We start from the raw sequence: 27,144 nt of genomic DNA, 5'->3' as shown, positions 1-27,144 counted from the left end.
ATAATGAAGAAAATACAAAAGGAGGTAATAGAGACGATTCTGAAAAATGGTGAGATGGAAAAGAAAATGTATGGAGAGAATGTAAACGAATGAAAAACTGCAATGGCAGGAAAGAAGGCAGAAGAAAATGGAAAACAGAAGTAAATGGTAAGGATTCAAAGTAGACAAAAAATGGGTAAGTATGAAGTGTGGGAAAATTTAATAGCTCCTGTGATTGTAAAAGCACATGAGGTAAGAGCATTTATTCTTACTAACAAAGACATTTTGTGATATTATATTTGAGACTGCTGTTTTAATGGAATATTTTCTTGGAGAATATGAAAAATAGACTGTAACCCATGGAATATTTATGTGATAAAAGCATTTAGCAGGAAAACAAAAAAGAAAATTCATGTACAGTTTCAAACAGAGGTAGAAAGTAAGACACTGAAAAGACTAGAAAGCATTATGTAAAGTAGTTCTGGATATTGCAAATGTTTATGACAAAATGGGGCTTATGGACTGGTGGCTAGGATTATGATCTGTTAAAAGAGAAAAATATATACATATACCAAGCATCATAAATGTGGAGGGGATAGGGTCATTGTATGGTACCGCGGACAACCCAAAACAGTTTTATTTGGAGGAAATGTGATGTGATACAAAAAATGTGAATTGAAATGTTATAAATGTAAATGGTCATTTATAGACGGGTTGTGAAAATGAAAATAAGAGTAACTGAAAAAAGAGCAAGAAAATGAACCAAGAGAAGACATTTTACAAGTAGCAAAAATACAAGGGTTGGCAGGGTGGCCTGATGCTTAAGGTGTTTGCCTTACAAACACAACGTACATGGTTTCAATCTCACAGGGGACAATTGGCTAGGCTTAAAATGGCTCGCAAGGGCAGTTAGCCTAGTACTAATCTATGAACCTAAGAAAATTAAATGAGAAAAAAATAATAAAAATGACATAGAAGAAGGTTCTTAAAAATGAGGTGACAAACTGGGAGGCAGTAAAATGAAAAAATCTATTAAAAGGATAAAAGACAGAAAAAGAAAATTTAAAGATACAAGTAGAAAAGAAAAAAGGAAATGGGTGAAATATATATATATAATTATAGAGTGGGGCTTTGTGTAATGGTTAAGGTGTCTGACTCACAAACACAAGATAGTGTTTTAGTCTCACCATAGGCAAGGAAATTGGTTAGGCTTAAAATGGTCTGTTCTCGAGAGCTAGCGTAGTAATTAGCCATGAAATTATGAAACCATGAATCTAAGGAAAAGGGAAAATTAAAATTTTAGAGTGCTTTTTTTAAATGTGAATAGTACTAAGAATATAGTAATAAGAATAGGAATTTTGGAGTGGTGCAATACTTGTGATGTAGATGTAATTATGTTAGATGTAACTTTAGCTAAAATGGGAAGATTAGCCATTGTAGATTTAAAATGGAAAGAACAACGATATAGAATTATAACATCATATGCATATACTAACTGTAAAGAAAGTAAAAGCTTATTTCATCAGATTTTAGACTATGTTGTGATAAATATAAATATTATATTATCAGGAGACTTTAATTATGATTTAAGAGACAGGCATAAAAAGAAAGGAAATTATAGAAGAAAAATGTTAGAAGTTATAAGATGCGGTAAGTTAAAACTTTAGGACATTTATGGACTTAAAGAGGTATGTGTAGAACTGAAACAGATGTTTTACAGTATTACAAGGTTTAGTTATAGGAGAAGGGGAGGCAGTTGAAATAGGATTTTCTGATCATCTTGCAATATGGCTAGGGATAAAGGAAAACAAAAAACAAATGAATAAAAAGGATAAATGAGTGCATGGAATGAAGACTGCAAGAGAGTAAGTAATACAGTTATGGAAAGATCACATTGTTTTGAGAACATTTTATAAAAATTGGTATAAATGGTAGCTATTTAAGGAAAGATGTAATTTTTTTTCTTTTTTTAAGAATTTTATGAAAGAAGTCAAGAAAAAAATACAAGAATTGTTTTATAAACAAAGATATTTTTACAAGGAAAAAGAGAAGTACTGAGTTAATTAAGCATATTAGTAAAGGAAGATTGTAGTGTAATGAGAGAAGTAAAAAAATGTAAAAAGATCAATAGAAAAAAAATCAGTAAAAGATTGTGAACAGTGCAGTACAGTATGTACCAGAAGTGTTTAAAGAAAAGAATGAAGATGCAAAAAAAACAGGGAAAGTAAAAAAGTTAACAGAAGAAGAGAATAAAGAGTTGGAAAAGGAGATTTTTTAAATGAGCTAGATAAAGTGTTAAGACAAGTAAATCTAGATCTGACTGCAGGACCAGATGGAATAGGTATGAAATGTATAAAAATTTAAGGGACTGGGAAAAAGAATAAAGATTTTGAATGAATGGTTAAATGAAAGTTTTTATGTATAAAGAATTATGTAGTGGAATATTTAAACTCGTATAGAAGAAGGAAAATAGAAGATGATTAAAAAAACGGAGACCAGTAATATAAAATGTTTATGAAAATAATGCAAATGAGATTTGAAACTGAAATGCAAAACATGATGGAAAATAGCATATATATATATATATATATATATATATATATATATATATGTATATAGTTGTCGAGAATTTTTTTTGGCCTGGAGAGAAAAACTCCACATACAATTAATAAAATAATTTTAAAATTTACAATACAAAGCATTATTTTTTATAAAAAGAACAGTTAAAATATGAAGTTACAGTAATAGAAAAAAAGGTATATACAGTGGTTAGAATATTAAATAGACACATTATATAGAAGCCCCCTGCTTGTAATTGTTATATTTCAAAAACAAGTTTATACAATGGTTACAATATAGGGAGTAGTCTTATACAATGGTTACACTTATGATAGAAGCTAGAGAGCTTGAGAGAATGTTAGAAGAAACAGGACAGCAAATTACAGAAGTTAAGAAGTAGAAATTCAAGAGAATTAGAATGTTAACAGAGTATACAAATAATAGATGGGTATTTTTTTTATCAAATAACTGTTCCATCACTTGATTAGAGGTACTTTATTCAAATAAATTGAGTATTTCTTGAGGAGTTATAAGAGCAACAACAAATGTGAAAATAAAGACTGGAGAAGAGATAGCATTAACCTGGACATGTACATGTGCAGAGCCATAGATTATTAAAGTAATAATTGAGTAATATTTTAAAGCTGGATATGTTTGGTAATGATCTGATTGATTCTGGTAGCATATTCCACAATTTTGTTGCACAGCTGGATTAAAGTGAATCTCCAGCAGTATTTTTAGTTTTAGTAACTGTTAGTAGGGTCTTGTTGGTAGAACGAAGTGGTCGATTGTTGGCATAGGGTGTTATGTTTTAAACGGATGGTATCTTAAGTGGATGGTGAAGTATTTTGTGGGCCATTATTAGCTGATTATAATGTTAATGGTAAAGAAATTGTGGATGATGTTATGAACAGAAAAGAAGAAGCAAAAATGATGGGAGACCTTAATGAGGCATTTGACACAGTTGGGCATGAAATTCTATGGGTAATATGCAAGAATATAATTGAGAATGTTGGGAAATTATGTATGTCCGCTTATAGTAATAATAATGCAAATATATTTGTAAATGGTTGGCTTAGCAAAGAGATGCATATGAAGAATACTCTACATTAATTGTGAATGTGATACTATGTGAAATAAATTACAAAATGAAGAAAGTGGGGTGTATATCACTGAAGGGTTAAGAATTTCAGTTCTGTTAATATATGCAGATAACTTTATAATAATTGCAAAAAACAAAATTTTGATGAAAGAAGTAATTTGCAAAAATGATTGTCTAAAGTTCGTAGGGATTGCTTCAAATAAAAAGAGAAAAGGCTTAGGTGGTGTAGTAAAGATTGGGGGTATATACAATGTCTGTGTTGGGTATAAAATTTGGGAATAAAGATGTAAGTAGAATTCAGTCAGAGAAAACAGTAGAAAAAATAAAAGAAACCTGTCTTTTCTGGAGACCGCATAAATTAGCATTCGAAAAAAAGGCTTATTTGATTAATTCAGTACTGAGATGAAAATATACATTGTCTTTTTTGTTGCTAACAGTATTTGAAAAAGAGTTATTGCAGATAATTTTTTTTATTTATATGTAGTTCTTATATGGAGTTCTAGATCAAATCCAGTAAAAAAGAGAGTTTTGTGTATAAGTAAAGGAGGAGGAGGTTGAGTTAATTAACCCAGTGGTATACACAGATTCATTAAATTTGTATGAAGTGCTAGTGTGAATAAATGAAAAAGATGAGATATTAATAGTAAAGTTGTAGAAGTATGATACATTTTGGAGTACGGTTAAAAACGAGTAAAAGAGAGAGTGTGTATAAATGCGGAAGTAAAATATTACCAAAAATGTATTTATTACTATTTATTTTACATTTGTTGACCGGGATTGTCCGACTTGAGCTGAAGAGCCCTTTTTCAGCGGAGGCCCGGGGAGAAAAGCTCCAACATATTATAAAATTTTCATTGTAAATTAGCATTAAGCAGCAATGTTACAGGATTATTACAAGGCATTATGTAGCAATACAATGTTATACAGTGTCAATAATCAGGAGTATAGTATAACTATTTCAAGATGTATAAAAATAAATATGTCATTAAGATGAGTATAGTTTTTGGGGTAAGTGGTTACAAAAACCCAGTTTTATATATTTTTTATATATTTTTGTGAAAAATAAAAATTGATATAAAAAAGAAAAGTATGATTTAATAATAACTATGTAAAACCATGCGAAAGTCTAACAGATAGATTAAAGCAAATGGTGTAATCAGCTAAAGCAAGTTTAGAATGTCAAGAGTTTTTGTTTTGTGTGGTAATAGATAAATTACCAGTGAAAGGAAGTATGCCATAAAAGAAGAAAAGTGATAGAATATGTCTGATTAAGTTTAACCTAGTTTTAAACGAAAGCACTAACCGTCTCTTATTTTTGTAATTAAGTGATTTTGGAATATTTGCTGGCATCATGTTTTGCAGCCGCGGAGGCTTGGTTCATTTGCCATTGTATCTAGTTTGTCTTTGGTATCTTTTTACAGTTTGATAGAATATGTTGTCAAGAAGAAGAAACTACAGAACATGCGTATTTGAAATGTAAGAGAGTAAAAAAAGTTATGGTGAAAACTATATAAAGAAGATCTTTTAAGACACAAAAGAAGTGGATACAATAAACATGGATATGATTAAATATGGATATTGTCAGAATAGAAGTAAAGAATATATTAAAAGAATAGGTAGAAAGTTACTTTATATTATGTGTTGTATGGAATGAAAGAATAAATGAAGTTATGTTTAATGATAAATGGATTTTAGCAACAATATTAAGTAAAATCAGATAGTGGTAATGGAAAATGGAGTGGGGGTCTAACAGGGATGAAAATTTAGTATAATTGTGTCAACAATATATATGTTTGTATACTTGTAAATATGTAAATATTTTGTAAATAAGAGTTATTTTTGTGTATAAATAAAGGACCCCTACTCCTTTCAGTAGATACAATGGGATCTTTTACACACATCTGATCTACCACCAACTCAAACAGATGGGGCCTCAGTTTAACATCTCATTCTAGCAATGATGCATTCAGGACTACAGCACCCCCTTTTGCTGCAGAACAGTGTCAGCAATTGATGTGCTGGTGTAGGAATAGAACCTCCACTTTCTGCGCCAAAAGTGTGCATGCCAGCTATTGCACCACTAACACCACACTTATCTCTTTACAGACACTCGGTAAAACCACATGTATTTTACTGGGTGCATAGATCAGTTAGGCATAAGGAAGTACTTACCTAGTTACCAGCTAATTAACATCTGAAACTTAAGTTGGAAGGGGAGAGAACAATTAAGTTTAACCCTGCAGTCCTTTGCTACCATTAAAATCTGTTTTTCTCTGTCTGAGGGTCTGGTCATGTTGGTATTGACTCTGTGTTTTTGACATGTTTTAGGTGGTTCTCCAAATGATTTGGATGCTTGTGTTCGTTTCGAGTTTGCCTTCCCAAACACGGTAAGCTTATTGCACCTTTTTACAATCTTCTTTTTGAGACAGTGTCGTTGATCAAGCAGTTATTTGCATTGAAGTGTTGCTGTAGCCACTGTAACATCCAGATGTCCTCCTATATCATTGTTGGAGTATTCTTCACTGTAAGGATCTTGTTCCAAGGATAGCCCTACATCTGACCAGTATACCAAAGCCTTTAGATCTTGTGTGCACCATATGTCACATGTACGCTCCCTGTTCAAGATGTATGGCATAAAGGTGATGTATGGACGCAGTTACCCAGCACTTCTTTGCCGACAGTAGAACACCATTGCTCATCAGTCTGAACATCCTTTATTGTGCTGATTATCTAGTTGTCAGTTAAGTGCCCCACTAGGGTCTTTTTCTTTTGGTGCTGTTCTTTTATACCCAAGGTGGTTATTGAGTTGTCTTTCAGTCAGGCAATGCAGCAGCCTTCCTTTTTTCCTTCTTCTCAGTCCGGTAGTGAGAGGGTCTTACATGACTTAGATTTGCACAGACAGCTTGGGTATTATTGGGATAAAACTAAGGCCATTCATAAGCCTGACCAGCTTTTTGTTTCCTTTTATCCCAGGACATTGTGTTTGGTTGTTTCTAAGCAAACCATATCTTCTTCTTCAAGATGTTGGACACCAATTCCATCCTTAAAGCTGTTAGTTGGTCTTCAGTGCGTACCTTTACTAAGTATTACAAATTGGATATGGTTTCTAGGGCCAGAACAGGTTGTGCTAGAGCCATTCTACTGTGAGGGATCTTTCTAGCCTTCCACTTCCCAATCCTTTTCATGAGCTTTTGTACTCTTGAAGAGTACTGCAAGAGTGAAATTGAAGGACATAGTACAGTTGTGTAAAATCTTACCATAACAGTTGATGCCCTTCTCTTCACTGCAGTATCACCTTCCTCCCTCCTTTCCCCCTTTTTCTTTTGGGATTCACTGCTGGCTGAGGTTCTCCCTTTTTCTATCTGCATTTTCTTCTTTTGGGTGTGCATAGTGTCTTTTGTCCTAAGGAGACTGTTCTCTACTGGGGCAATTCAATTGTGGGTAACTGTCCGTATGTTACCATTTTGCCCTATATCCTGAATGGGGAGTGTATGTGTGATGTATGGCACATACAAGATCTAAAAGCTTTGGTGTACTGGTCAGATGTAGGGCTACCCTTGGCAGGAGATGCCCTATGGTGAAGAATACTGCATCAGTAAAGAGAAGGATATGTACTGTTATAGTAAGATTTTACACAACTGTACTTTATTACTGTAGTCACTATAATAACTGGATGTTTGGCAGAAGGACTGACTAACAGAACAGGCATGGTGGCTGTTACTAGTCTCTATGAGATGTATACTCGCATTGCTTTTAGAAAATGCACTTCATAAAGTGCAGCATACTGCATCTAGGTATTACAATATTTAAATGTGTATACCCCCTGTACTGTATCTCCCTTTTCCTAGTTGTAGAATTTACCTTTTTTATATACATTTTTGAGGCAGTATGTACTACCAGCATTGATTTGTTAAACCGTCTCAGTGACTAGTCCCCAGACCCTTTTCAGTCATAACTCTGATCACAGGGTTGAAGGTACATTATAATCTTTGCCCAGGCCTCCCCCATGCTGCTCATCCATGAAAAAAGTAGACTGAGGGTTGGCATAATGATTAAGATGTTTACCTAAGGTACAGGGTTTGATTCTCCTCACCTTACACACAAAAGGTACAGGGTTTGATTCTCCTTACCTTACACACAAAAGGTACAGGGTTTGATTCTCCTTACCTTACACACAAAAGGTACAGGGTTTGATTCTCCTTACCTTACACACAAAAGGTACAGGGTTTGATTCTCCTTACCTTACACACAAAAGGTACAGGGTTTGATTCTCCTTACCTTACACACAAAAGGTACAGGGTTTGATTCTCCTTACCTTACACACAAAAGGTACAGGGTTTGATTCTCCTTACCTTACACACAAAAGGTACAGCGTTTGATTCTCCTTACCTTACACACAAAAGGTACAGGGTTTGATTCTCCTTACCTTACACACAAAAGGTACAGGGTTTGATTCTCCTTACCTTACACACAAAAGGTACAGGGTTTGATTCTCCTTACCTTGCACACAGATTCTCCTTACCTTACACACAAAAGGTACAGGGTTTGATTCTCCTTACCTTACACACAAAAGGTACAGGGTTTGATTCTCCTTACCTTGCACACAAAAGGGTACAGGGTTTGATTCTCCTTACCTTGCACACAAAAGGGTACAGGGTTTGATTCTCCTTACCTTACACACAAAAAGTACAGGGTTTGATTCTCCTTACCTCACACACAAAAGGTACAGGGTTTGACTCTCCTTACCTCGCACACACAAGGTACAGGGTTTGATTCTCCTTACCTCACACACAAAAGGTATAGGGTTTGATTCTCCTTACCTCACACACAAAAGGTACAGGGTTTGATTCTCCTTACCTCACACACAAAAGGTACAGCGTTTGATTCTCCTTACCTCACACACAAAAGGTACAGCGTTTGATTCTCCTTACCTTACACACAAAAGGTACAGCGTTTGATTCTCCTTACCTTACACACAAAAGGTACAGGGTTTGATTCTCCTTACCTCACACACAAAAGGTACAGGGTTTGATTCTCCTTACCTTACACACAAAAGGTACAGGGTTTGATTCTCCTTACCTTACACACAGATTCTCCTTACCTTACACACAGATTCTCCTTACCTTACACACAAAAGGTACAGGGTTTGATTCTCCTTACCTTACACACAAAAGGTACAGGGTTTGATTCTCCTTACCTTGCACACAAAAGGTACAGGGTTTGATTCTCCTTACCTCGCACACAAAAGGTACAGGGTTTGATTCTCCTTACCTCGCACACAAAAGGTACAGGGTTTGATTCTCCTTACCTCGCACACAAAAGGTACAGGGTTTGATTCTCCTTACCTCGCACACACAAGGTACAGGGTTTGATTCTCCTTACCTTGCACACACAAGGTACAGGGTTTGATTCTCATCCTTGGGAAGCATGGCTAGTCTTAAAAAGGCCTCATGTGGTCATTAGCATAGTAATCACCTACAAATATGTTGTGGGACATTACGATCCTTTTTAGAGGGAAGTTAGCTCAAACAACATATTTTAAGTGCATTATGATTCATTGACTCTCTTTTGTGCTTCTCACCATGTAATTTAGATAAATTTATCAACCATTCCACTGTTTTTATCAGTATTTTGGATAAACAAGTTTCACTCTTACTTTTTACAGAAAACAATTTCTTATTTATGGAAGCTTTCTGTCACAACAATTACAACACAAAATCATTTGATCCTTGTACAGCTCTGTGGCAGAATATGTATAGCACCATTGTCTGCCTGTGCCGGTTATTAAGTCTCACAAAGCACTTCAGCTTAAGTCAGGCTTAATATTTTGTTCCTGAAACCTTCACTCAGAAATGCAATTTGCTTTCAAGAGTTCTGTTTTTTCACTACTGAAGAACTAACTGCTGTTTGTTTTTCTTTCATGCAGGTTGTGGCCTAAAGGACAGGCTTTCACTAATCTTTGCCACGGCCCTTCCTAAGCCGCTCACAGCATCTTGTCTAATCTTTGCCCCAGCCCTTCTTGGGCTGCTCACAGCATCTTGTCTAAACTTTGCCCCAGCCCTTCCTAGGCCACTCACAGCATCTTGTCTAAACTTTGCCCCAGCCCTTCCTGGGCCACTCACAGCATCTTGTCTAATTTTGCCCTGGCCCTTCCTAGGCCGCTCACAGTATCTTGTCTAATCTTTGCCCCGGCCCTTCCTGGGCCGCTCACAGCATCTTGTGTAAACTTTGACCTGGCCCTTCCTGGGCCGCTCACAGCATCTTGTCTAATCTTTGCCATGGCCCCTCCTGGGCTACTTACTTTCTTCCAGTCAAATGCGTCTGTTTTGAAAGAGGAAGTGTTGTGACATGAGGTAACACTCCATGTTCTTCATGTTTCACTGTTGCAGTCATTACATTTGGGTAATCTGCTGGCAGGTTGCCCTCAGTCGGCCTGAATAACAAAGTCTTGGGTCCTGCGTCAGTTGCTGTCTCCTCTTTCATGATGTCAGGGGTATAAAACATGCAGCCAACACCGTTTTATTCAGTCTTTCTTGCCGAGTGGTGCCCGAAGCAGAAGCAGTTGGCAAGTGCCAGTTGGCCGACTCCTGAAATTTTCATATTAGAGTTTCAGAACCGAAGTCTTCAATCTAAAGCTAAGTACCCCATTGGGGAAACTTTTTCTTGCTCTTTACCAATGTTAGTAAAAGTTAATAATTGCATTACTTGTGGGAAGCAAATACCTCATAAGGATTTTCATTTATACTGTATTCCTTGCCTAGGCCCTGATCACAACGTGCCTTGCTGTCGGTTTTGTGCTAGATTTAACCAATGCACTATTAAGCGTCGGTATATTTTTGCTTCTAAATATTTAGTTTCAAGATTTAACTATCCTGAAATGTCGTTGGTTAGCAATCTGTCTACCGGCGTTCACAAAAAATGCAAGGAAAAAGACAGAAATAGACCGTCACGGTCCAAAACCGATGACGAAGCTTCTCATAAGCCAGTCGCTGGTTCCCCAGTACTCAGTGAGGTGCTTTCGCAGCCCCTGATACCCGATTCTTTTGAGTTGCAGGCCTCTACTGAGACCGATTCTGAGTCCGGTATGCCACGAGATTCTCAGAGTATTGAACCCGTGGATGTCTCTCCCTTGGATGGGTCTGGAGCCGCTGAGCAGGCACCAGCTTCTGAGGGTGTTTTCAGGCCTCAACCTTTTTATATTAAACTGATGCCAGCAACAAAAACAACGTCAAAAACAACTTCTATGTCTAAAAAACCGACGCATGAGCCACATGCTCAGGCCCCTATGCCTAAAAATCCGATGATCAAAATGGCTGAGGATTTAATTACCTTGATCAGGGGTTCCCAACAACCCCACTGCTAAGAGTCCTAGGCAAGGCACTGATTATGAGTCTTCAGATCGGGTTTCCATTTCCTCTGATTCCTCTTCTGATCAGGAATTTTCTATTCCACCCTATGAGGATTCTGATGCAGAGGAATCCATCCCATCTGCATCTTCTTCTGAGGATTATTCTTTTGGAGAGACTTTGCATACTTTAAGGGAACATTTTTTCTTGGAGAGTCAGGACTTCTCTGAATCAAAAAAGAGGCTTAGGGATTTCATCCTTCTTCCTCAGCATAGGCCTTTGGCAGTATCTCCTGTATTAGACATTGTTGATGATGTGTTCTCGGAATCAAGCATGCCTCCTGATTCCCTGCCCCTGGCTCCTAGTAAGCCAGACAGATATTACAGGGTTCCTGACTCCCACAAATTTCTTTTCAAAAATCCTGCTGCTGATCCTGAGAATATTTCTCAGGGTCCCAAAGGTGTTAAGGCTTCTACAGCCAAAAATCCTACCCCTTCTGATAGAGAATCCAGGGCACTGGATAGATGGGGCAAGAAGGTTTATACGTCTGCAACCTTGGCAATCAGGGCTATAAACTGCCAGTTTCATATGCTTAAATATCAACAGCATCTTATGGGCTTACTGAAACAGAAAATGATGTTGATTTCTGATTGTGTGGAAAATAGAGTTTTACAGGATTTATTGCATTCAGCAGAACAGGTTGGAAAGCATACTTTGCAATGTGGTTTTGATTCCTTGGAGGCCTCTTGTAGGGCCGCCCTTACTGGATCTGTTATTAGAAGGCATGCCTGGCTCAAGGAGCAAAATCTGCCTGATTTATTGCATTCAGCAGAACAGGTTGGAAAGCATACTTTGCAATGTGGTTTTGATTCCTTGGAGGCCTCTTGTAGGGCCGCCCTTACTGGATCTGTTATTAGAAGGCATGCCTGGCTCAAGGAGCAAAATCTGCCTGATTATGTTAAAGCTAAATTGTCGGATGCCCTTTTGCAGCATGATACTCTGTTTGGTAATAAGGCAGAAGAGATTTTTAAGAAAATGGAAGACAAAGCTAAATCTATGCAAACTGTAAAAGATTTCTTGCAAGTGCAGCCACCCAGGTTCAGTAGGCACTGGCCTACTAAAAATTGGTCCTTTCCTGTGTCCAACAGAGCCACTCAGGGCAAACCCAGGCACTCAGGCTCCAGATATCAATCACAGCATTCTTACAGGTCAAAGCAATGGGGTGCCTCCACCTCCAAACCTGGAGGAAACAAAGCACAACCCTACAGTAAGCAGTCTCAATTACTTTCCTCTATCATCTCCAAGCACTTATCTTTTGGCAGCCCCTTTGGGGGGAAAACTAGCACTTCATGCTCAAAATTGGCAGTTAATTACCCAGGACAAGTGGGTATTAAACATAGTATCCCAGGGGTACAGATTTCATTTCCATACTTTGCCAATTCCAAACAGATGGCCGGATCTGCCACAAAACCAGTGAGCAGAGGCCCAGAAACAAGTCATGTCCCTCATGGATATGGGGTCTATTCAACTGGTACTAGAAAAGGAAAAAGGACATGGTTTTTATTCAAGACTTTTCCTGGTACCCAGAAAAGACAATTCATGGCATCCAGTACTGGACTTATCGATTCTGAACACAGTCCCGGACATTCCAAAATTCAAAATGCTGACTTTGCAACAGCTTCTGCCTGTGCTAGGCAAGAGTGCTTGGTTAGTAACTCTAGACTTAAGAGGCATACCTGCATATCCCAGTAAGGGAATCATGCAGAAGATACCTCCACTTCAGAGCAGGCTTTTTGCATTACCAATTCTCTGCACTGCCCTTTGGCTTATCTACTGAGCCCAGGGTCTTTACAAAATGCCTGGCATGTAATTGCATTCTGCAGACAAAGAAACATTCAGATTTATCCTTATCTGGACGATTGTCTCATTCAAGCAGAGGACAAGGACACTCTTCTTCAACATCTGGCGTTTGTAAAAAGGCTTCTAGCATGCCTAGGGTTCACCATAAACGAAAAGAAAACACAACTGGTACTCTCCCAAATAATTACATTCCTGGGTGCAAGCTTGAATACAACTGCCCAGATGGCTTACCTCATGCCAGACAAACAAAGGCAACTGACAACATATTTCAAACAAATGGTAACAAAAACCCAGTTATCTGCAAGACAAATTCTGCAGGCTTTGGGGTTCATGGCATCCTGCATTCTACTAATTCCATATGCAAGACTGCATATGAGGAAACTTCAATGTTCTTTAAAAAGTTTATGGAGTCAACATTGTCACAGCCTGGAAACAATGATTCCTCTCATTCCCTGCCTACAACAGGAGTTTTTTTGGTGGGCAGAGGCATGTCACCAAAACAAGGGACTGTCATTCACTCTACCCCCTGCCACCCAAACCCTAACCACAGACGCACCAGACTATGCTTGGGGGGCCCACCTGGCAGGGAGATGCATTCAGGGCAAATGGAGCCCAAACCAAATGCATCTGCATATCAACCAGAAAGAAATGCTAGCTGTTCAGAATGCTCTGACAGCCTTCAAGGACTTATTCCATCCAGGACAACTACTGATAAAGACGGACAACACCACAGTTATGTGGTACATAAACAAGCAGGGGGGTACACATTCCTACTCCCTTCGCAGACTAGCCATGGCCTTGTGGAATACAGCCTTGACTTAACAAATACATCTTCAAGCTCAATTCCTGCCAGGAAAGCAAAATACTCTGGCAGACGACCTAAGCAGAAATCTTATGGACCTGCACGAATGGAAACTGGATCCACAAATCTTCAGCATGTTAACACAGAAATGGGGAGCCCAGACAGATCTTTTTGCCTCTCCCCAAAATTATCAATCGGACAAATTCTGCACAAGAACTCATCACAAAAAAAGCATGGAAAGTGGATGCTCTATCTTTCAGCTAGAAAAACCTATCAGTCTATGCCTTTCCCCCCTCTGCCTCTACTCTCCAAGGTCTTACTAAAAGTCAGACAGGAAAAAACAAAAATTATCCTAATTGCTCCGGACTGGCCTTGCCAGCACTGGTACCCGCTTCTAAGGAATATGTCGCACCTTCCACCATGGTACTTGCCTCAAATACCTCATCTACTGTCTCAGCAGAACTATCAAATTCTGCACACTCAGCTCCAAACTCTGAATCTTGCAGCATAGCTAATCAAATAATTATTCAAACCATACCTCTCAGTAAATCTGTGATGGATGTCATTTTGGAAGCCAGAAGGCCTAGTACTAGAAAATCTTATGCTGATAAATGGAAGAGATTCTGTGCTTGGAACCAAGCACAAGGAATAGACACAGCAAACCCCAATATTCCTCAGATTTTACAATACGTAATTGAGATGCTTGACAAAGGCCTATCTTTTTCTTCAATAAAAATCCATGCCTCTGCCATCTTGGCTCATTACAACACAGAGCCTCCCCTCTTTTCTCATCCACTGCTTAAACAGTATCTTAGAGGGGCCAAAAATGTAAGGCCTCCCAGGAGAGCACCAACTCCTGCATAGGACCTCAATTTTGTGTTGGAAAAACTCACCCTGCCTCCTTTTGAACCAGCAGCAACTGCGGATATAAAATTTTTATCTTGGAAAACAGCTTTTCTCTTGGCAGTCACTTCAGCAAGAAGGGTTTCAGAACTACAGGCTCTCATGGCAGTGGAGCCTTTCATTATATTTTACCCGGACAGGGAGGCCCTCAAGACCAGTCCTTTTTTTATGCCTAAGCTGGTATCCAGTGGGGCTGTTAACCAGACCATTCACCTACCAACATTTTACCCAAATCCGCAGAATAAGGGGGAGCGGATTCTGCATTCATTGGATGTGCACAGACAACTAAGATTTTACTTAAACAGGACCAAATCCCTAAGAAAGTCTGAGAGACTACTGGTAGCATTTGCTGCAGGATCAGAGGAGAAGGCCATATCAAAGCAGACTATTTCTAAATGGATAAGCCACTGCATTCGTTTCTGCTATTTGCACCATGGTAAACCTGTGCCCAAGGGGCTCAGATCACATTCCACCAGGACCACCTCTACTTCAGCAGCTTTTCCTCAGAGGGGTACCAACTAAAGACATTCTAGGAAGCTGCTACTTGGAGCTCTGTTCATACCTTCATAAAGTATTATCATTTACCTCTCTTCTGTAAATCCAGGGCAGGCTTTGCCACTGCAGTCCTACAGGGCCTTATAGCCGCTCCTATGCTGTTAGTTCCATCCTTCCATCCATAGCTTTGGGATTCTACCTAAATGTAAATGACTGCAGCAGTGAAATACTAAGAACATAGTACAGTTGTGTACACTTACCATAAATGTAGATGTTCGAGTGTATTCACTGTTGCAGTCCGGGTTACCCACCCGCCATCCCCCTTTCTATACTTTTTCTTTCCTTCACTATACTCATAAGCCTTTGTGGTGTATTTGCTTTTAGTCGAAGGTAAACTTTCTGTTTCTAAAAGTGCATTTATATATTTACAAGTTTATTATATATATATATATTTTTTTGCTCCCCATTTGGGGGGCACCTGACATCTGGGGCATGAAAAACTGAATAAAATGGCATTGGCTGCCTGTTTTATACCCCTGACGACCTGACGTCATGGATAAGGAGACAGCAACCGACACAGGACTCAAGACTTAGTTATTCAGGCCGACTCGGGGCAACCTGCCAGCAGATTACCCAAATGTAATGACTGCAACAGTGAATACACTCGAACATCTACATTTATGGTAAGTGTACACAACTGTACTTCGTCCTCCATTCTGGGTATCTGCTTTGCACCCCAGTATAATGAAAATATGCATCCGCAAAATAGCATTATCAGCTGACAAAAATGTAAACAGTATCTACAGTTGTAATATGCATTATATACATTAAATCTAGAAAATCTCATGTACAACGTGAAGTGTCTGTGTGATTATTACAGCTGTATGTTGTCTAAGGTAGAGTGAAGTATGTTAAACAGATTTTGTGAGTAAATGGAAAGGGAAGCTATGTTAAGCAAAAGATTGTGAGATGTGTAGATTGGTGTTGTCAAATGTGCATATGAGGGGCAGTTAGAAAGTAACTGGTTGGAGTAGGAGTGAGTAATGCATCTCAGCTCAGGTTACACAATTTGGTTGGATGAGAGACAATGATATTTGGCCAATGAGAGGAGATGGGCCTTCAGTAGAGTCATTAGTATTGGCTACAATGACATTTCTTTTGTTTGTGGGATAATACATTTCCCAGAATTTTGAACCTAGTATAGAGAAGCAGTAATCTGTACAATGGAGGTTAGATTTGGGAGGTTTTTCTAGTGTTGAGGCAGACTGGTTGTGGCTTCTGAGGTTGAAAGAGAAAGGTTGTGTAATTAGATGTCTTTCCATTTCACTGTTGCAGTATTCATTACATTAGGGATCCACTGCCAAGGGTAGCCCAACATCCGGCCAGTCCACCAAAGTCTTAGGTTGCTTTAAGGTACACGCTGTACATCACACGTATGCTCCTCATGTAGCATAGGGAATAAAAGTGACATCTGGATGTACCATCATCAGAACTTCTTTGCCACCAGTTCAAACGCCATCTCTTGATCGTCTGTCTGAACACCCATTCCATTGCTGGTTCACCTAGCTGTTGCATATAAATGCCCTGTTGGGATTCTATTTTACTTATCTTTCTTTTTATTATTGCTTGAAGGATTTTATGTCATCTAAGAAGGATAAATGCCAGTGTGGAAGACAGATTCCCCATAAAGACTGACATGAACAGTGTCTGTTTTGCCTTGGCATCTCGCACAACCATACATCCTGTTCTGTCAGGCCTTTGTATCTAAAACCCTTCATATTAAACTTCTTTGGTACTTTATCTTGAAAACCAGCATCTTAAACTTCTTGGAAAGCACACAATGGAGGGAAATTCCCACTCTGAGGTACAGCCGTCAGTGAAGAAGGCCTAGAAGTCTAGGCTGGAATCTTCTGCTGTTCAACCTTCGCCTGACGTCTCTCCCGAGGCGAGTGAATACTCAGAGGTATGCACGGATTTATTGTTGATTCCTGTGCTGTGACTGGGTTGGAGACCAGTGGGGATCTGACTTTAAGTACTTCTGGGAGGTTTTGCAGATGTCCTTCAAGAATGCAACTGCAGTCATAACATATGGGTTGTCCTGCCTCAGGCAGCCCTCGGTTGGCCGGATTCCAAAGTCTGGGTCCGACGTCGGCTGATGTCGCATTTCTCTCCGACGTCAGAGCGGCTGGAGTACATAAGCATCAGCTGACGCCATCTTCTTCAGTCTTTCTTGCCGCGCGGTGCCCGAAGCAGAAGCAGTTCGCAAGTGCCGGTCGGTCAGCTCCTGTATTCTTCGAAACCGAAGTCATCAAAAAAGCTAAGTACCCCGTTGGGGACCTTTTCTTGCCTCAGCCGATGCCAGAAATTACTGAAAAAGTAAATAATTGTTTGCCTTGTGGTAAACAAATACCTCATAAGGATTTCCACTCTTACTGCCTCCCTTGCCTTGCCCCAGACCACGACGTCTCGGCCTGTGCCGCCTGTGCTCGCTTCAATAAGCGCACTCTCAGGCGCTGGGCGGAGTTCGCTGAAGACTTTTTCGGCAAAAAATTAGATTATACAATGCCGTCGGAACTACCGACATCGCAGACTCCTAAGAAACGAAAAGACCGGGACCGACATCCTTGGCCCGCGTCTTCCACCGACACCACGCCAAAACTAACCGCGAGTGCCCCGGTTCCCTCTGAGGCAGTTATTCCACCGCTCCGAACCGAAGACACTGCATTACCGATACCTCCGATACCGGAGACCACACCGACGCCAGTTATTGATTTTCCTCCGGATACTGAAACCAAGGAAATGCCCGAGACCATTGCTGTTGATAAGGTCACTCCTGCACGTGGAGCTGCTAGGCCTCCCATGTCCATGTCTATCAAGGCTTACACACGTGCTAAGGCAGCCAGCAAGTCCAAGCACCTTACTGCTAAAGCCTTACCTCAGCCTACTCCTGAAACACAAATCATGACTATGGCCGCAGACTTAATTTCCATGATCAGAGGTTCCCAGGCCCATCCTGAGAGAGGATCCCAGCCTCCTCCTGATAAGAGGCCCAGGGTTGAACCCTCTGACCCTCTCCCTTCAGATGAAGATTCTGAGGACTCTGTTCACTCCGAAAGCCAGGAAGAGCCTTTCCAGACCTATGAGGACTCAGATGCAGAGGACTCCATCCCCTCGGCCTCTCCTCCTGAGGATATTTCTTTTGGGGAAGTTCTGCATTCCATGAGGGAACATTTTAAGTGGCAAGGCCAGGAATATTCTGATTCCAGAAAGCGCCTTCGAACCTTCCTTAAAAAGCCCCAACACAGACCCTTAGCTATACCTCCTGTGCTTGATGTTTTGGATGATTTATACTCTGACTCCAGTGTTACCCCTGATACTCTTCCTCCTGCTCCTGTCAAGCCTGACAGATACTATAGGGTCCCAGAAACCCATTCTCATTTCTTTAGGGCCCATGTTGTTGATTTAGAAACAATTTCACAGGGACCGAAAGGGGTTTCAACTACCACCTCCAAAAATCCTTTGCCTTCCAACAGGGAAGCTAGGTCATTAGAGAGATGGGGGAAGAAGGTTTACACCTCCACTACTTTATCTATGAGAGCTCTCAATTGTCTCTTTCATATGTTTCAATATCAGGATTACCTGTTAGATGATTTACAGAAAACATTGGCCTCTCCTGAACCTTTAGATAGGAAGTCTTTGCAGGAGGCTGTGCATAATTCTCAGCAAGTTAGCAATCACTTTCTTCAGTGTGGATATGATGCATTGGAAGCTTCATGTAGGGCAGCTATGACAGGGGCGGTCATTCGTAGACATGCATAGTTAAAAGAACAACCTTTACCAGATCATGTTAAGGCAAAACTTCTTGATGCACCCTTGGAAAAGAACAAGCTTTTTGGTGCTAATGCTAAAGATGTGTTAAAGTCCATTGAGGAAAAAGCCAAGTCAGTTCAGACAGTCAAAGATTTTCTCCAGGTTTAGCCACCCAGATTCAGCAGGAATTGGCCTTCTAAAAACTGGTCCTTTCCTAATCCTGAAAGATTTCAAAGGGGCAAAAACAGGCATGCCCGAGGAAGAGGACAATACAGAGGTTCCTACAGGGGACGACAATGGCAACCAGCAAACCAAAGAAGTGACACAGGGGTTTCTCCTGTCCCACAAGGACAATCTCAATGACTTTCCTCTAGTTCCGCTGACCACGGAGCAAGCAGAAGCTCCTTTGGGCAGAAAATTATCTCTGTTTTCAGACAATTGGCACAGACTGACAAAGGACAAATGAATTTTGGACATTATAGACCACGGTTACAGGTTCCATTTTCATACCTTGCCAAGAAAACAAGGCATACCAAACCTACCACAAAACCAGAGGGCAGAGGCTATCAAGCAAATTTCTCTGCTTGCTCAGATCAAAGCAATAGAAAAAGTTCCACAGCAAGAACAAGGCCAGGGGTGTTTTATTCAAGACTGTTCCTTGTTCCAAGAAAAGAAACTCAATGGAGACCAATACTGGACTTGTCCGCATTAAACACTTTTCTCATAGTACCAAAGTTCAAAATGCTGACTCTACAGCAACTCCTTCCCATGCTGGGCAAGGGGTCTTGGCTGATTACTCTGGACATCAAGGAGGCATACCTGCATGTCCCTATCAGACACAGCTGCAGAAGATACCTCAGATTTCTTGCAGGGCCAGAGCATTATCAATTCTCAGCATTGCCATTTGGCTTATCTACTGCGCCCAGAGTATTCACGAAATGCCTGGCTTCAGTAATTGCTCATTGCAGGCTCCAGGGGAATCAAATTTACCCGTACCTGGACGACTGCCTCATACAAGCGGACGACAAACTGATTCTGACAAAAAACTTGAATTATGTCATACAATTGCTACAGGCTCTGGGATACACAGTCAACTTCCAAAAGTCAAGACTTCAGCCATCCCAGCAAATAACCTTCTTAGGAGCCAAACTAGATACAGCCTCTCAAACGGCTTACCTGACAGAGGACAAGCAAAAGAAGTTAACTCATTACTTCAAAGGTTTAGCAAAGCTCACCCAGATGACTGCAAGGAGATTCCTACAGGCCCTGGGTTACATGGCATCCTGCATTCTCCTGGTTCCACTAGCAAGACTACACATGAGAAAGCTTCAATGGTACCTAAAAAGCCTATGGTCTCAGCACAGCAACAACCTAGAGGCAACCATACCGCTCATTCCATGCCTTCAAAAGGAATTTCTATGGTGGGCCTCGGTAAGCCAGTCAAACACAGGTATGTAATTCAAAAAACCTCAGATAACACAGACCATGACCACAGACGCCTCAGACCTTGGATGAGGGGCGCACATGGAGGGCAGATGTATTCAAGGACAATGGTCTCCAAAGGAAACACATCTGCATATCAACCAAAAAGAAATGCTGGCAGTAATGCATGCCATCGAGGCCTTTGGACAACAACTTCAACAAGGCCACCTGCTAATACGGACAGACAACACCACTGTGATGTGGTACATAAACAAGCAGGGGGGCACCCATTCTTACCCCCTTTGCAGACTGACAATGAATCTTTGGGAAAAATCACTGAGCCTAAACATACAGTTGCAATCCCAGTTTGTTCCAGGCAAAGACAATGTGCTGGCGGACAGTCTAAGCAGGAATTTCCTAGACCCCCACGAATGGAGGTTACATCCAGAAATCTTCATACGACTCACCTCGACATGGGGCAGGCCAGAAGTAGACCTATTTGCCTCCCACCTCAATCATCATCTACAAAAGTTCTGTTCAAGGACATATCATCCACAAGCATGGAAAATAGATGCTCTCTCATTCAACTGGAACTTCCTAAAAATCTATGCATTCCCACCTCTGCCACTGATGACCACAGTATTACTAAAGATCAAAGCAGAGCAGCCCAAGGGGATCCTAATAGCTCCAGACTTGCCAAGACAACACTGGTACCCACTACTACGGAGCATATGTCACAACAAAAAGTGGGCCCATCCCCAATGGCCCCAACTTTTGACTCAACACAACTTCAAGACAGTTCATCCCAACATCCAGACCCTACAGCTAACAGCTTGGGAGATCCCATGAATAACCTCAATCTCTCTCTCTCCAAGGAAGTTCAGCGGATACTAACAGAAGCCCGGAGACCATCCACCAGAAAGGTTTACTCAGCCAAATGGAAGAGATTCAGCATTTGGAATACCAGCAAGGGTCATGATGCATCATTATTGAACATTCCACTCATTCTGGAATATTTGGCAGATATGCTACATAATGGACTCTCATATTCTTCCATAAAAATACATGCTTCAGCTATCTCAGCTAGATACAACACTGATCCACCTGTGTTTTCACATTCTTTGTTAAGGCAATTCCTTAGGGGAATCAAGAATATAAAGCCCCCAAGAAAGGCACCAGTACCAGCTTGGGACCTCAACTTTGTCCTAGAAAAACTGACTCTACCTCCCTTTGAGCCAGCAGCTTCTGTGGACTTACAATTTCTCTCATGGAAGACAGCTTTCCTGTTGGCAATTACCTCAGCAAGAAGGGTTTCAGAATTACAGGCCCTAATGGCAATACCACCATTCATAACCTTTCACAGAGACAGGGTCTCCTTACGAATCAACCCTACCTTTCTGCCAAAAGTGGTATCTAGGGTTTCTTTAAATCAAGCAATACACCTGCCTACTTTCTTTCCCAATCCTGAGAACAAAGGGGAAAGACTGTTGCATACCTTGGACATTCACAGACAACTTCGCTACTACCTGAATAGAACCAAGACCAGTAGGAAGTCTAATCAGCTTTTTGTAGCTTACGCCCCAGGAGTACAAGGAAAAGCAATTTCCAAACAGACAATTTCAAAATGGATTGGACATTGCCTCAGATTCTGTTATTCCTTCCATGGAAAGTGTGTGCCAGCCAATGTCAGACCACACTCCACTAGAGCTACAGCCACCTCTACAGCATTTTTAAGAGGGGTTCCTACAAAAGACATTCTAGAAGCTGCTACATGGAGCTCCGTGCATACATTTTCCAAACACTACAACCTCCCTTTATATTCCAGATCCAGAGCAGGCTTTGCTTCGGCAGTCCTGCAGGGATTGATAGCTACACCATCCTTTTCTTAGAGCATTCCACCTCCCCCAGCTAAGCTATGGTATTCAACCCGTATGTTATGACTGCAGTTGCATTCTTGAAGGACATAGTACAGTTTTGTACCTACCATAAATGTAGATGTCCGATAGATATGCAACTGCAGTCGGGTTTTCCCTCCCTCCTTCCCCTCTATGCCTTGGGTCCACTTCTCTCCCTGTTATCCTTAGCTGGGGATATCTGTTATGGCGTATCTGTTTATTGCTTATTTATTTGTCTGGAAACCTGCTTTTGTCTTCCAATTTGATTACAGCCCTCCTTGGAGGGCACCTGGCATCTGGGGCAAGAAACACTGAAGAAGATGGCGTCGGCTGATGCTTATGTACTCCAGCTGCTCTGACGTCTGAGAGAAATGCGACATCAGCCGACGTCGGACCCAGACTTTGGAATCCGGCCCACGGAGGGCTGCCTGAGGCAGGACAACCCATATGTTATGACTGCAGTTGCATATCTATCGGACATCTACATTTACGGTAGGTACAAAACTGTACTATGTCCCCTTCAGACAGTCGGGGGAACCATGGCTAATTATTTCCGAGGACCTAGGGGTGTTCCTTAGATATTAGTTTGAAAAGAAGTCCCAACTATCATATTGAATGCCATCCTGGGTCAGAGCCTTCCATATTTTATAAGGCAGACGTCCCATTGAAGAAAAAGCAAAGACTAAGCATTTTACTCCTGCTCCTAAGGACCCACAGAGTGAGTGGCAGTCCGTTACGCAGGCCATGTTTAGTGCTTTAATGGCATTGAAATCTCCTCAGGGAGTTTCTGTTCCAGCCCCCCCCCCCCCCGGTCCTCTGCTCCCCTAAAAGGAAACAAGGAACAGGATTCTTCTTCTGAGGAGTCAGATTCAGATGAGGAATCCCTTGCTTACTGCCCTCTCCTTTGCATTATGGATCAGATGAAGAGGAATATATTAGTCCTGATGCTCCCTTTGAGGAGATTTCTTTTGGGGCCACAATCTCAAGGGTGATGGGAGTCCTTTAAATGGGACGGTACTCTGCTTTCAGAGGTATAAAAAAGGTACTGTTAGTTGCTGCATATAGTCTCTCCTAGGCCTTCAGCTGTTCCTGCTTTACTGGCTGTCTTGTTGGATGCATTTTCCAAGGCTTTTAAGGCCTCAGACTCTCAGCCCCCTGCTCTCAAGAAACCTGATAGATTCTGTAGGGTGCCTGAGGACAGGAACTTAAACATGTGTTTGTTTCTGCTGTGCCTAAATTTCAGAGAAATTGCCCCAGTAGTCCACTTTTGTTCGTAGACCATCTTGCCCTTCTCTTAAGGGAAAAAGAGTGGCAAGTGGGCTTCTCCTGCAAAGGCTACTCAGACTTCCTTGCCTCAGAATTCTCCTTTTCCTGATGAACCAGGTGCTATCTGATTATCCTTCTCTTCTCATCCATTTTCCTTTTTCTGTTGCTCTCTCTTCCTGCTTGGCTACAGATTCCCAGGATTTCTAGGTCCTGTCCATTACCCACCCGGGATATTTTATGGTCTGGAAGGCTATTCTCCCTTTTATGGGTATTCCTCAGCCCCCTCAGGAACAACTGTCTTTGTTTCCAGAGGGGTTTTGGGACCTTTTGATTCAGGGTATGATTTAGGAGGTGCCTGTGTCTGAAAGGGCAGAGGGTTTTATTCCAGAATGTTCTTGTTTCTAGTACTCAGGAAAGAGGGTACTTGGAGACCTTTTCTAGACCTTGCTCATCTGAACACTTTTCTGAAGGTGCCCTCATTTAGACTGTTGTCCCTTCAGACTTCAACTCTTCTGCTTCTTCAGGCTTATATGGTGTCTGTCAATCTCAATCTCAATGATGCTTACCTCCATATTCCAGTTCACCCCATTTTCAAGAAGTTTTTTCATTTCACTGTTGCTTCCTGGCATTTTCATCTTTCTGGTTTGTCACTTGGCTTTTCTAGTGCCCCAAGGGTATTCACCAAATGCCTCGCTCCTGTGATTGTTTTTTGCTGGATTCAGGAGATCCAAGTATTTCCTTACTTGGACAACCTGCTGTTTCAGGCATCCTCTCCAGAGATACTGTTGTTGTTGTTGTTTGTCTTTCGGCTTTTTCCCGGTAAAGGGTTGCCACAGCGGAACTCCGGTCTACTAATGATTGGCAGTACATTTTTTACAAAACACCGAGGTGCCAGCTCGACGCCCAACCTTCAGCGTAGGCACGCCTATTTACGCATGCATGTCTTTCGAACGCTACCCAACTGTGGGGAGGAAATGCAGAGTCCACACAGAATTGCCTCCCAAGGCACCACCGCGGAATTCCAGAGATTTGAAAATCTTAATTTTTCCATTTCTCTTGTGTAAAGCCTGGGGTTTGCAATCTTCAAAAAGTCTTTTCTGACTCCTCCTCAATACCACGTTTTTCTGGGGTGTGGGATGCAGACCTTGCCTGTGCTAGCATCCTCCCCCCAAGGCCTTAACTCTCATTTTCGTCTTTCAAACTCTTTTTCCTCTGACTTCTATAACAGCCAGAGAATTTCTAAGAGCTCTGGAGTTCATGCCATCCACCATCTCATGCTCCCTCTGGCCAAACTCCGCATGAAGAAGTTTCAGTGGTTCCTGAAGTCAGTTTGGCTTCAACCTGCACATCCTCTTGAGTTTGTAGTTCCTCTTGTATCTTGTTTCAGGAAGGAACTTCAGTGGTGGATCAAGCAGTTGTTTCTAAATCCAGGGCTACCCCTTTATTCCCCTCTTCCCTCTCAGGAGCTCTTCACAGGTGCTTCAGACATGGGGTGGGGAGCAGCATTTGGCTCCCTAAAAGGTGCAGGGTTCGTGGTCACCTCTTCAACAGAAAGAGCACATCAGTGTCAGAGATGAGAGCTCTTCTGCTGGTGACTTCAGGCTTTTCATCCTCTCTTCTCCCCAGGAACTCTCAAGGTATTTACAGACAGTACCACAGTGATGTGGTATGTGAACAAATAAGGGGGGAAAAGATCTTATCTTCTTTGCCGGTTTGCACTCTTGGCGTGAGACCTTGCTGTCCATTATCGTGTCTCTTCAGAGAGTTACATTCCCTCAGGTCAAATCATTGTGGCAGACACTCTAAGCAGGTTCTTAACTCAGTCCCACAAAAGTATGCTTCACAAGGATGTGTTTCTGGACATTGTCCACAAGTGCCTTGGTTGGCTCTGGCTCTGCCCCGCTCCGTTCGCCCTCGCTAACGCTCGGGCTCTCTCCGCTCCCCTGCCCTGCCCCCTATTCCCTACCGCCCCCACTACCTCTACATTTATAGTAATCATAGCCACACCCACAGCTCACCCTCACATCACCTCCACCAATCACAGCTCCTCAAGTCATATCACATTAAACCACACCAACTTGCTCCATACAAAATATTCCCAATCACTCTCATTCCCACTAGGCATTTTTTGCATCACCCACACTACTTCCCCATCCACATATAGTGCAACCCTATAATTCCTGTTCAGACCCCCCCCCCACATAGAAACAACATAAACTTTATAACCATGACTATCACACAACTAAATCTAGTCTGTCTTCTCATAATTCTTTACAACACCACAAGTTATCACTCTAGCAATATCCCTAAACTTAGTAGCACAACAATGCATTATGCACTCTCATACACAGACACCACACATTATAATATCATCTGCCCACACTTATTCAAGAACTACATAACGGCCCAATTCAGAACTAAACACATATGCTCTCATTCCTACTCCAAAAAAACACAATACTTTCTCACACTCCTCACCAAACTCCAACATCTGTATAACCATTTTAACTCCAGGCTCACCATAAGTGGGGATATCCACCCCAACCCAGGCCCAAATCCATCCTGTCCAACACAAACTGCTCCAACACAAATGTCAGAACATAACACCCCCACTCTCTTCATCCCTGGGCAAATCAACAACAGCAGCAAAACCAACCATCTTTTAATGCTAAATATTAACATTAGAAGTATCAAAAATAAAATACCTGAACTCCAGGCCACAATAGCACACTACTCCCCAGACATAGTTGCTTTAACAGAAACCTGGCTAAATAAAAACATAGCTAACTCAGAAGTTCTCCCTACCGGCTACAATATCATTATACAAGACAGACCACTTCGTAAAGGGGGTGGAACTGCCTTACTCTACAAGTCCAACTTAACTGTCCATCAATTACCAAACTCCTACCCCTTCCCCAATAATTGGGACATACTTATCTCACAACTTCAACTTCACCCTAAAAAGTTCATCACCACAATTGTGATCTATATTCCACCTGGTAATACACCTGCTAGCCTTGAAGACTTCTTATCCTGGTGTTCTTCCACTTACTCACAAGAAACCCTTATTCTGGGGGACTTCAACTTAGATTGCTTCACCTGTATATCAGAACCACCAAGTAATCTAAGAAATCTCCATGGCTACCAGCAGCTAGTCCAAATTCCAACTAGATGTGATAAAAAATCTAAAAGGGAATCCATCCTTGACTGGGTCCTAACTAGCAACCCCACATTGTACCCTCACACAGGCAGTCTCCCAGACACCTTAAGTGACCACAACATAATATACTTTATATGTAGTAGAACAAGCATATGCAAAACCACTAACTATATATCCACTAGAAACACAAAAAATTCTCTCCTGAGGTCCTCAACACTTTACTGTGTAACTGTGACTGGACCCCCTAAAAACCCTCCCACTTGACCAGGCTGTAGCATATTTCAACAAAACATATCTACAACACCTAGACACTGTTGCTCCATTGCGCAAAATCAAGGTTAGAACCTCTACAAACCCCTGTCTCAGTAAAGAAACCAAACAAATCCTCAAGTCCAGAGACACTGCCTGCGTTACTATCAAAAACAAAGAAACACAAAGCCTAACTAAGTACCAAGAACTGCTTAACCGTGCAAAAAATGCATTAGGCTGGACAAAAATCCTACTACACAACATTACAAACTAAATACCAACACAATCCCCAAAAA

At 41.2% G+C, this 27,144-nt stretch overlaps 1 protein-coding gene across 1 annotated transcript in view; it reads left to right on the top strand.

Annotated features, from left to right (window-relative positions):
- The window catches only part of CC2D1A (coiled-coil and C2 domain containing 1A), a 3,016,164-nt gene that overhangs the window by 1,838,459 nt on the left and 1,150,561 nt on the right, over positions 1-27,144 (top strand). The window contains exon 20 of the mRNA XM_044057686.1: positions 5,969-6,027. Within this exon, the coding sequence (XP_043913621.1) occupies positions 5,969-6,027 (59 nt within the window). The remainder of the gene's footprint in view (positions 1-5,968; positions 6,028-27,144) is intronic.

This window comes from Protopterus annectens, chromosome 15.part0 (assembly GCF_019279795.1).
Source record: "Protopterus annectens isolate FY-2018-M chromosome 15.part0, PAN1.0, whole genome shotgun sequence".
NCBI classification, from domain to species: Eukaryota; Metazoa; Chordata; order Ceratodontiformes; family Protopteridae; genus Protopterus; species Protopterus annectens.
The sequence above is the reverse complement of the archived record's forward strand: the minus strand, read 5'-3'. Positions and strand labels throughout refer to the sequence as shown.